The 12,124-nt window shown below is 36.6% G+C and overlaps 1 protein-coding gene across 2 annotated transcripts in view; it reads right to left on the reverse strand.

The window, feature by feature from the left end:
- Nucleotides 1-2,616: 2,616 nt before the first annotated feature.
- Nucleotides 2,617-12,124, reverse strand: part of slc6a4b (solute carrier family 6 member 4b) — a 30,909-nt gene continuing 21,401 nt past the window's right edge. Inside the window, exons 1-13 of one of the 2 annotated variants that reach the window (XM_004072602.5) lie at nt 9,654-10,003; nt 8,749-8,883; nt 8,404-8,623; nt 8,128-8,266; nt 7,874-8,008; nt 6,211-6,314; nt 5,491-5,618; nt 5,287-5,399; nt 4,974-5,105; nt 4,688-4,787; nt 4,488-4,588; nt 3,861-4,028; nt 2,617-3,772 (exon numbers count right to left, since the gene is read on the reverse strand). In XM_004072602.5, the coding sequence (XP_004072650.2) occupies nt 3,692-3,772; nt 3,861-4,028; nt 4,488-4,588; nt 4,688-4,787; nt 4,974-5,105; nt 5,287-5,399; nt 5,491-5,618; nt 6,211-6,314; nt 7,874-8,008; nt 8,128-8,266; nt 8,404-8,623; nt 8,749-8,883; nt 9,654-9,879 (1,782 nt within the window). In that variant the 5' untranslated portion in view covers nt 9,880-10,003 and the 3' untranslated portion in view covers nt 2,617-3,691. Of the gene's footprint in view, nt 3,773-3,860; nt 4,029-4,487; nt 4,589-4,687; nt 4,788-4,973; nt 5,106-5,286; nt 5,400-5,490; nt 5,619-6,210; nt 6,315-7,873; nt 8,009-8,127; nt 8,267-8,403; nt 8,624-8,748; nt 8,884-9,653; nt 10,004-12,124 lie in introns of those variants that run through there. The other variant, XM_023958472.2, reaches the window with a different exon arrangement.

The following is a 12,124-nucleotide window of genomic DNA, read 5'->3' on the forward strand; positions in this document are numbered from 1 at the left end:
ATCCATCGTTCCTGTCGTTAAAACAACCTTTTTTTTATTCACGGCACAATGACTAGTAAGCAGAATTTGAGGAACATACAGACAGAAAATGTGTGTGCACATAAAATTGGTTCCACTTTTCTTTTCTAGGTTCATCTGAACTTTTCGTGATCTGTCTTCAGTCAGCCAAATGTAACGGAAAAAGCTTTTGTGACTGCTGAACACCGAAAAGTTACACAAAGCTCTCTGTATTTTAATTGATGGAACTCAAATTGTCTAAAATGTCCTTTTCTAATTGGTAGCCAAAACAAGTTTCAAGCTTCTGATTCTGAAATGTCAGAGGGGTGATGGAGATCCGACAGAAAGCTCCTGAGGATGATGGTGTGACACAATCCCTCTGCCAGTCTGATATTTATGGCTTTTGTCTCCACATTTAATGAAACAATGCTCAGGCTGTGACAGCTGCTGATTACAGAGAAGTCTAATGAACCCAAAGAAATGTCACTCACGGAGGCCAGAAATTAAAAGTGGAGGCTTTTAAAAAGCCTTAAGAAAAAAAATGTATTAAGTCATGAAGTCGGAGGATTTGCTTTAATTGCATATATGAAAAAACATACACAGATCCAACAAATTATTGCCTTGTAAAATGATTGAATAAGGATGTTCACCTGATGGGGTTAATAAACTAAACAAGATAATTCACTGAGGTTAGGTGTGTAGTTAGGTGTGTCAATGGTCTTATTGAACTTGTTTTCCTTGATTCATCAATGGTTTTTCACTCACTGACTAGCTTTAGCGTTACCAACCATCTATGCAAACATGCTGGAATATTTGTTTTGTTTAGTTGTGTGACGATTATGGCATAATTTCACCCAAAATCAAAATGTTTTATTAGAATTATGAAAACTCAGAAAACTAGAGTTTCACTGGACGGTTTTTAGGCCACAAACTAACTTCAACAGTTTGCCCCTTCATAATGAAATATTGGCATAAAGTTTGCTAATGCTGTGTCTACTCAATCACTTGAGTAGGGACCAAAAGGTTCACTGCATGGGAACACCACTCTCTGTGACTCACGCTTTATTTGTAATGACACTTCCCTGTGGTACAATGAACCCAAACTAAGTGAAGGAAACAGACTCTCAGTTGCCTTTTTTTTTTGGTCACTATTGATGATAGCACAGATATGTTTTTGAGACATCACAGCGGAGTTTCTTGTGTTCACAACAACAGCTAATGACATAATCAGCTCTCTAGTTACTGCGCTGGACAATGTCGGAGTAAAGTGGTCACGTGATGTCAGCTCCTCTGATGTTAAAGGTCAGGAAGAAGGCAGGTGTTGCCACAAAATTCGGGCAGCAAACCAGGAAAAGATTCTTGGACATTTCCTTGTGTTTTGCACACTTGAATGACAGTAAAATGTGTTGTTGCAAAGTATTTGAATCCTGATATTGATGGCTGGGTGAAGTTTCAGGAGAGACAGAGAGGTTAACTCCAAATTCTTATGTTCACAAATGTTTGTAAGTTTAACTTAGTTTAATTTTTCATTGATTTGCACATTTACATTCTAGGCAGGTGTTTCATTTTTTTCCGTAGCCACTCTTGAGTTTATTATTGGGATTGCTTCAGTGTCAGTTGTAAAATATTCAGTCTGTGTAAAATTGAATAAGCCCATTTTTTTTAGAGTGAAATACATTTTATTTGAGATCCATTGGCCTCTGTGAATAAATGTGTGATAATAAGTGATTAGGCTACCATATTGATTCAGGCATTTTTTCCAACTGAGTAAAAAACAAAATAAAAAGCTGTTGCTTTTATGTTATTGGTCTGGCCCACTTGGGATCAGTTCAATAGTGGTCTTATTGAACTTGTTCAGTGGGAATGTGACCCCCGAACCAAAATGAGTTTGACACACTTGGTTTAGACAGTTTTGGCCCATGCAAACAACTATGGAAACATTTTAGAGGGTTTATTTTCATCTATGTATTCATTTGCACTTTCATCTACCATATTTACTAAGTATGGTATTAATTTCACTAAATATTATTTAGTGAAATTAATAATGGGTAATACTTCCTAAATATATTTTTGTTGATCTTCTAAGATCAACTGAGGGAGAAACCACAATATTTAACACCGTGTCTCTTCTATCTGAATCCTTTGGTTGCCGGTTTTCTAGTTCAAAAGCTGTGACTGACACAAAAAGAGGCTTTGATCTGAACGTCCATCAACGAGCAGCAGCTCAGCGGAAAATCCTGTGTTCACATACACTTTCCACTTAGTACATTCATACCTGTTCTCCTTGAAGTAATCGGACCTGGCTCGAATAATTGTTCGTCTGAGTGATCAAAAAAAAAAAAAACCCTGCAGGAAGATATCAGTGGGAATGTTGTGATCATGCAAGCATCTGTTTGAGTGCCGACGGAGCGTTTGATGTTGGTCTGTTGGCTTAGATGTCAATGACCTCTAGATTTTACAAATGAGTTTTTTTATTCGAATGACGAATAAAATTGATTAAGGATAAACAAGTCTGTATATTTCAAATTTAGATTCAAAGATTTTTGGCGTAAGGGCTAAAAGAAGAATACAAGAGCTGTCATGAATGAAAGGAAGCACACACAGGGAAAAAAACGGCTCTACATCACTGTATCACTTTATACACATCTGATCAGAAATTTGCAACGCATGAGACAACAATCATTACATCATTTTCAAATAAGTGTTAAAAAAGCTTTGAAGATAAGTTGACACTTGTGACTAAAACTTAAGATATATGCCAAAACATCAGAACATACATCGCTGGAGAGGCAACAAAAGGATAGTTATGTTTGATCCGATTGAGGCAAAACATTATCACTGGAGTTTTTTTAATTATGAGATGAGAAGTATGTTGATAAATAGTTGCGAAAAACCATCTTGTACATGCTTATTATACCTTCAATTATGAAACAGCAGTCATAACCTCACTCACAAGTGTCATATTTTTAGATTGTTGTTCTTCTTCATGACTGAACAAATGATGCATCTGTGGAGGAAAAATAAACTTTTTCTGTTGTTAAATCATATCCAACATCTTTAATGAGTCACTGTTAGGTACTGAAACTGTTCTACTGACATGCTGCAAAAGAAAAATGAATTTAAATAATCTTCTACTAAATACTATAATTCTATATTCTGATCCTTTTAAAGTGTAAAAATAAAAAATAATACAGTTGAATAGGCTGTTATTTAAAAAGCTTTATCTGTGTTTCAGTTTTGGCATGTTTGACCTGCTCGATGGACCTCGAGTAGACCTGTGCACCACAGAAAACATGAGAGGACGCGAACCCACGTTCTGAAAATGATGTGCCAAATGTTACACTTTCAAAAACACGATGCAGTCGTCCTTGGCATTGTTACATAAATACCAACAGACCACTGAATTTAGCACAGATGACTTATACAACCACAGAAGCAAGGATGAAAACTATATCAATGATACTTGTGAGCATCACACACAGAGCAAAGGTATTGCTATCGGAGTCCCTCTCAGAATGACGGCCCTAGCAGCACTCAGCTCTTTCACAGAGTGGACAAATGCAGTGAGAGTCAGCTGACATGTTCCACATCACCAACAGGTGAACAGTCATGATGTCAGGTCAGGTTTGATCACGATTGACTTCCAAGTGTGGCATGAAAAATAATTCACAAGAACACTGATGCGTTTGGCGCTCTACTGTACAATGGTCATGTTGAGGTTGTCAGCATGGATGTCTGGAATGGTCCTCTCTGGCCTCAGACACACCGCCAACCTCTGTCAAAAAAGGATGAAGACTAAGATCAGATCAAAAGTGAGCAAGAGTCTTCTATAGGATTTTTTGTGCCACTTGAAATCCGCTAACCTGTTTGAGAGAACCAGGTGTCCACACCAGCTTGTAAACCATGTAGATGGGGATCCACATGAAAGACGAGAAACCGATGATGTAGCCCACCGTGATGCTCCAGTCTGGGTATTTATAGTCAAACAGGGTGAGCGGTGGGGCTTTCAGCAAGGAGCTAACTATGATGTACTGAGAAGAGTAGGAAAACACAACTTTGTCAAAGCTTTTTCATGCTTTTATTGCTTTTTTTTTAAATCTATGTAAACACGTTGATGTTAGATTTCAAGAAGTCCTAACAGGAAAATTATGTGAAATTCCAAAGAGTATAATGCCAATAAGAATGAAGGGGATTAAGCAAGAAAAGGAGCATTTGTCAAAGGGCTCTGCAATGTTTATTCTGGTAACATTTTGAGGAAGATCTTTAAGGCAGGGAGGATTTTAATCTACAGATAGGGCTTGGAAAACCTTCAAAGGCTGGTGGTCCAGCCATCTTTTCATCTCTCAAGTTTTCCTTTGTATCTCTGTATCCAACTGTTCTTATTTGATGTTTTTAGAACTGTGTCTTAAAGTTTTGTGTTTATCAGCGATGGACATGCAGATTTGCAGCTGTTATAGTAAATAAAGCTCAAAATGTCCTTTTGCTGTTACCGCCAGAAATGCTGGGCTGATGCCGACCCAGCAAACCCTCCAAAATAATCCTGGTGCTTTGCCCAGCATTGCCTGAACATCATTGCTGAATCTGTTTATACCTGAGAGTGAACAGAAAAACCCATAAGATATTAGTTTTCTCCATTTTCTGTTGTTTTTGTGTCATGTACTGCTAATACGAAATAAAAAATCTCTGTTACCGTAGAACCAAGAAACAGCGATGGCCTCCAGGAATCCGACTGCAATGATGGAGCATCCCACTCCAAACTCCTCCAGCAGCTTCACCACATAGGCACCACCCTTTCAACAGCAGTTTACACTTCAGTTCATCTGTCAGCACTCAGATAATTTCCACTGTATTTAACCATGGTGGATCTTACCAAAACATGGATTCAGAGCAAAAAAAAAACTTGCAGGAGATATGGGTGATCCCTGTTGCAAAAACATAACCAGTCTGACATTAACATGTATGTAGACATGACTTACGTATGTGAGCGTGCTCAGGGAGCCCAGGAAACAGACCACCACCAAACAAAGCACAAAAAGTTCTCGTCTGTGTGAGAGCTGATCTGGGTATTCATCCAGCACTGCAGTGATGATCGCCTCCAAACCGCCAAACTAAAACAGGATACAAAACCCTAAATTAAAGCACACAGGTAACTAATAACCTTCCTTTTTCTTAACATTTTTTTTTATTGTATGTCAAAACTATTCATGTCACAGGATGTATTTTCTATTTTTAATTTGGCTAAATATCCTTAATCTTGAATTTAGTTCATGCTAAATCTATTGTTTGTACCGTGCTGTCAAGTCCCAGTGAGATCATCATCACAAAAAAGATTATTGCAAAAAATGTTGAACCCATCATGTTTGCAATTGCTTCTGGGTACGTGATGAAGAGTAAACTGGGTCCTGGAAAGCAAAAAAACAAGATGACGGTGAGAATTTGAATTTAGAACTGAGTTCCAATATTCAAGTGTTTTTTTTTTGTATATTTCCTGACCTTTATCTTTAGCAACATCTTCGACCTCTACCTTCCTCATCTCTGCCATGTAACCCAGGACCGTGAAGATCACAAAACCCGACACAAAGCTGGTCAGACAGTTCACCAAACTGGTCACTATAGCATCTCTGTTTGAGAAGAAAATTAAAAAGTTATAAAGAGAAATCAAGCATCTTTTTGTGATTCATTTTGCTTTTGCTTTCAGATATTTTTTAAGGTTTTATCTCGGTATCTAATGGTGTATCTGCATTGCATTATTTCCGCTTTTTTTCAATCAGATTTCCATTCGTGTTTGTTTGGAGGTTTAAAGTTCTGATATTTTTCAAAAATACAGAAATTAGTAATAGAAAAACAAAAACAAATAAAAAGAAATGGAGTAAGATCACAGTTAGATCAACTTGGGAAAAATAGTGTCTTATCAGAAAGGTACTGATTTCTTTAATAGAACTTTAATCTTTACCATTGAAAAAAACAACAATTGCTTCCAAATAATTTTTTACTTATAATTAAAAGCACAGCATCTGTGCCAAAATGCACTAGTAATTTGTGAATGAAAAACCAGAAAAAGAAGACGTGACAATCACATCACAGATTGGTACATACAGAAAACAGTTTAAATGTTTTACATTTTTTAAATTGTTTCTTATAAACATTGATGCAGCAGCTGGTTCGATTATAATCTCTCTGCTTGTGTGCATGTGTCATTGCATCAATAAGTACCGATAACAGTTGTTTGTGAAAGGGTTGTAACTGGAAAGAGCCAGGAGGACTCCAAACCCCGGCCCAAGAGAGAAGAAAATCTGCGCTGCGGCATCCACCCACACCTTTGAAAGAAACAAAGAGAGATGCAAAACCTGGCTGTTCGGGAGTTTTGTCAATAAAATTGTTCTTCAAAATATAAAACCAAAAAATCCTAGAAGCTTTTCAAAAAAGACATGTTTTTTGTTCGTCTGTTTGTATCCAAAGTTTATTTTATGTTGTATCCTGTTTGCTCTGTGTAACTTTGGCTGTGAGAGGTTGCATCAGTTGTGTGTATTTTCCACACAGCTGCATGTAGAGAGATCTAAAGAGGAGCCTGCAGTCGGCATTAAAAAGAAGAGAACAGCGATGGATATTAGTGTGCAATACAGAGAGCGAAGCCTTTGTTAATGGGTAGAAAATCTAAACCAATTATGCATCTTATTATCCTGCTCTGTGGCTTATTTATGCATTTCATTTCGTCTCATCCATATTCTCCTGCAACTAAAGCACTCACATACTGTTTGGTAAACAGCAACGACAAGCTGGAAACCAACAAAAGAATGTTTTAGACTTTGAATAAAAATGTAGCATCTAAAATCTCAAGAATCTGCAATGTTTTTGCATGTGTGTCTGCAATAAACGGACAAGATATTTAAAAAAAGGACAATTTTGAAAATATTGTTTAAAAAAACAGAGTTTGAATCTCAAAAGACACAACAGATATTTTTTTGTTTCTTTTAATCAAATATACACAATTGAAAAAATAATGATTTTTTTTTTTTACTGTTATGAGTTATATGTTTTTTCAGTAATGATTCTTCATTCAAATGTTCTTTTACCATATATACTAACCTAAACAAAGTGCAGATATTGAATATTTCCTGATATTTTACATTCTTATTGATCAGGTTCAGATCAGTTAAAGGTTATTTTTTTGTTTTATACATGTTTAGCAACAAAGGTAATATGGACCATGACCTACAGGATCTAGCTCATCATGTTTTTGCACCTAAAAAATGATGCAATTTCAGTAAAAATAAAAGGCTGACTTTTACGTGTAAAAAAACCTTAATAACATTTTAAGTCGTTATTATAACTTTGTTTTATCAGTTAAGTAAGTTATATTCTCTTGGGAGAGACTCCTGGATGCTCTAATACTAAGCAAAAGGTTCATTATTGTCTATTTTGTTGTCTAAAATTTAATTTCTTGCTTCAAGTTTTGCAAGCTGATTTAAAAAAACAAATAATTTATTTTGAATTAACCTTCCCCCCAGTAAAGGGGGATTAGTTCAAAAATGGTACTAGTGCTTAAAAATGTGAAAGAAGAAATGATTGTTAATGAAAGGCAGAACACAAAATGTTCTTTGATTACTTGTCAGCTAAAGCTAAAAAGTGAAGCTAAGCCTTTTTTTCTTATCCTAGTTTGTCCTATTCATAAGTTTAGATTTTTTAAATATCATTTCTGTCTGAGCTTTGGCCGCAACATTAGAAATAATACAATGATTTCGATATTTTAAGTAGTTCTTTGATCATTGGGATTCATTATATAATACATTTAAGTATTTATTTATTATACATTCTTTATTACTTAATAAACACTGCAAAAAGAGAACAATTTCTTATCCAGCTTTGCACAACTCACGCTAGTCTCCAACAGCTTTTCCCACTGCGGCTTTAGATAAAACACCACTCCTCTCCAGGCTCCTGGCAGAGTGGCTCCTCGAATGAGAAGGATGAAAAGCACTATGTAGGGCAAGGTGGCGGTCACCCACACAACCTGGGTTTTTTTTTAGGCATAAATCCAAGTGAGAAACACAGAGATGAGAGATTTCAAAGATGTGTGATTAAAACAGAAAAGAAAAACATGAACTGTGATGTTTTGTTGCCATGTGATACCTTCCCTGAGGTCTTGACCCCCTTCCAGAGGCTGAAGTAAACTATAGTGAAAATCAAAAAAAGGCAAAGCAACAGCTGCCAGCGGACCCCCCCCACATTTTTCAACCCCGACGACTTATGGATCTCCAGGACGTTTCTCCTGTTGAAGTCAAACACATAAATCATCAAGTTGGCAGGAGACAAGGTGAAGCCTTCTGGAAAAAAATCTTTGTAGCAACATTACTGTAAAACTATTTATATATGCGGCTTCTGTTACTCACACTTACATGCACTTACGTGTAAAATTCCTCTGCTGGAGACCTTGAGGAATTTGTCCAAGTGACGTTGTCCATGCCAAAATAGTTGGTGCAGTCAGGGGTATTCCAAGCATTATCGCAGTTTGTCCAAGGCAAGATGGTTGAAAATGAGGAGTAGAAGTAGAAAAGGGCCCAAGCGATGATGGTGTTGTAGTAGAAGGACACATACAGAGCGATGATACAAATGGCATAACCTATCCCTGAGAAAGATGAACTTAAATGTAAATATGTTATGTATACTTTATTTCCTTCATTTATAAAATAGACATAAACAGAAGAATACATCATGCCAAATCCTGTAGTGCAGCTTGATGTCTGGCCTCACCTTTGAAAATGGGACAGATGTGTTTCCATATGGATATGGCTCCAGTTCTGTGGAACTGCCCCAGCGCCAGTTCCATGTAGAAGAGCGGCACACCACCAAAGATGGCCATCAATATGTAGGGTATAAGGAAAGCACCTGCCGAGAGAAGCACAACAGCGGAGGTTAAGGAGACATCATAATTGTGTCTGTCTGATCAAACTGTGTGAAATGTATTTCATACTATGTACATGTCCACACAAAAATATTGTATTTTTTAATTTAAATAAAAAACAGATTTTTTACTTTATTTAGTGAAAGTTAACAACCACGTTCTTTAAATGTCACATAAATAAAGTAGAATAAATTATTTAAGAAGAGGCCCAAATCTTGGGCTTTTAAGGCATTAATTGCACATTTTGGAAATGTCTGAACATTTTTTTAAAATAAAATCATACTTGTTTTACATATGAATCCTCTTCTTTTGTTAATGAAAAATGTTGTAATAAAACTAAAGCACTGCCTTGAAATGTAAAACTCCTATTTGCTTACGTTTGTATACAATAGATCAAAGTAAAAAATGAAATATGCCACAATATTAATTTCCAAAAAATGATCTTAAATCAACAAAGCATTCATTGATTTTTTTATTATCTTATTTATTAATATTTGTTAATTTCTTTTTTATCAACCCATGTATTAGGGTGAAACCCTGACTACGTTGTTTCCTGGAAGAAGAAAAAACTGGAAACTTTTCAGGCGCATTTTATGCGTTTCAGCACCATGGATAGTTCCTGGTTTTTTGCCCGTTTTCTGCGTAATTCAAGTTGCTTAAAATGTTTAGCCATTTTTGCCCAGTAGTGCCACACACACTGGATCAAGTTGCACAACCCCTGACCCGTCAAAGCATTCTTCTCCAGCAGACTCACCGCCACCATTCTGATAACATATGTACGGAAACCTCCAAACATTTCCCAGGTCAACTGCAAAGCCAATGACAGACAAGAGAAAATCCATCTTCTTGCTCCACTTGTCCCTGGAGTCAGTCTGGGTGGGGACCGGCACAGTGACTGGGTTGTGGGCATTGTAGCCCGGGTTCGGGGAGCCCTGGTGCGCGAGGCTGCCTGCCATGCCTGCTGAGTCCTGTCGGGGCATCGGACTGTGAAAAGTCAGTCAGAGGAGCAGTCCCTCAGAGAGGAGGAGGCTTTCTCTTGTGGTGATGACAGGGCCGAGTGGGAGGAGTTGGTGGGGCAGCAGCGGCCACTTGGATGGACGACCCGTCACGCAGACAGAAGAGGTGTCGATTGAGAAAAGCAGCACGAACTTTTAAAACTTGAGGGGTTAGTTTCAGATATGTCGTTTTCAAGTTGTTAATGGTCATCAAACCCACATTTTTTGTTTGATTAAAAAAACTTTCTGGGAGGAAAATTCACGGTAGCAACAGACTCTATTCTGACGTTAAAATCCATAGAAAATAATGGAAGGACCTCCACTACCACCCACCCTCACCCCCAAGATGAGTGCAAAACCCGTCATTGCTGCAAATGACAGAATGCATCTCAGGCATCTAAAAATATATCCATATTTTCTTAAAATGTATAGAATTTGTTGTGAATCCAAAAAAGATGGAAAAAGAGATGGATGGATGGATGGATGGTAATTAATTGTTTTAAAAAAACTACACTATAAATGATCAAAATACTATTTTCTAAACTTACCTATTTATTTCAATATCTTCCTTCTTTGCTTTTTGATGAGGTCTTTGTGTTTTGTAAACTTTTTATTTATTTAAAGAAAAACCTTTTGCTTTTTACTTTTTACTTTTTGCAACAATGTTTCAATTTTCCATGATACATTTTTTATTAGCAAAAAAAGTGTATAAAAAAAGTTCATTTTCGTATTTACAGTTTTACTGAAGACATTTCTGTTGGGATTTGCTAATTAAACTTTTAAACCTCTAAATGTAAACTTGACAATTAGAAGTTCTTAAGGCCTTGGTTTTTTAGATGGTTTGACTATCTATTTGCATCTAAGATTTTACAGTTTATCTCAGTCGCTTTGGTGCTTTTTTCACAACAGTATTACAGTTTGCAGCACAGCTAAGGCGTTTCTGAAAACAATTAGTGCAAACAGCTAAGCATGGTAGATAATCAGCAAAAGTGAGTCACTTTCTCAAAAGGGAAAGTCAATTATACAAAAGCAAGTCATTAGCTCAAATAGGTAGTTCATGCTTCAAAAGCAAATCCCTTACTTAAAATAGATAATTTATCTTCAAAGTCAAGTATTTATGTCAATGAAAGTGTAATCAAAATGATAACTTTTGGCTCCAGCATCTTCAACTCAATCAAGTCAAAAGGTTTGAACATGTTTACATTGTAACAGATGCCATGTAAAGTGAAGACAGCCATGTATGACATTTTGAAAACTAGAATTCAATAAAACTAAAGCCTATGAATAAATGCTTTAGCTGCATAGTCAAAAGGGGGCCTCTTCCACCTCTTGCTAGGTTGTCTTGCAATCCTTTCAGACGTGCAGAAAAACGTAAACATGCTAAATTCTTCCAGTACTGTAATGTAATAATATTTTATTTACCATTAAACTACAGCAGACCATGCCACAAAAATCTGAGCTACAGTTGTAGTAAATTGTAAGTCTAAGTGTAAAGGTTTACCGGATCATGTCCCAATGCAAGCCTCTTTTATGTCCGTGATAGTACAGAGTAAATTACTTTGTACTGAATAATCCTTAATTACAGTTTGCTCAACTGTTCTCCCAAAGAAATCTGAATACTGTAAATGAACTGATAATGGTTCTCCCAACATTTGGCTGTTTGACCAGCCACAACCAAGGTGAGGCCACAATTTACCAGTGTTGCTCTGATTTCATCAGCAATCTGTCTATGTGGTTGGCCTCTTTTTCCCCAGTTTTGTCCCCTTCCTCCACCCACTCTCACCCCTATTCGAAGAGACTGACCTTCCATGTATTGCAGTTTTTTAGACACAATATGCACTTACTCTAATGCCAATCCTATGTATTCTTGTAAAGTGGGGGTTCAAGTGAATGATTGTGAAGGAGAGGCTGATCATTGGTTTCAACTGCAAGTCCCCCCTTTTCATTAGTGTATGAGGTTCAGCTGATAAATGTTATTTATGGCAACACATGGAAACACAATAATAATGTTTTTTAAATGACTGTGCAAAACATTTGACAACATGTTCAACAAGTTTGTGTGGAATGATACGAGCAGTGAAATGAAGATTAGTAGTTACACTGACTATTCAACCTGTACAAAAACAGTTCATTTTGACAGACATGATTAAAGCACAGTAAAAGTGATCAAAAGCAATTAAAAAGTGATCATGTTTGTACTTACAGTTTTTCTCAGTCGCTTTAGTGCAAT

The sequence above is a fragment of the Oryzias latipes genome, chromosome 9 (assembly GCF_053564925.1).
Source record: "Oryzias latipes strain Hd-rR chromosome 9, Olatipes_Hd-rR_3.1".
Taxonomy (NCBI): Eukaryota; Metazoa; Chordata; class Actinopteri; order Beloniformes; family Adrianichthyidae; genus Oryzias; species Oryzias latipes.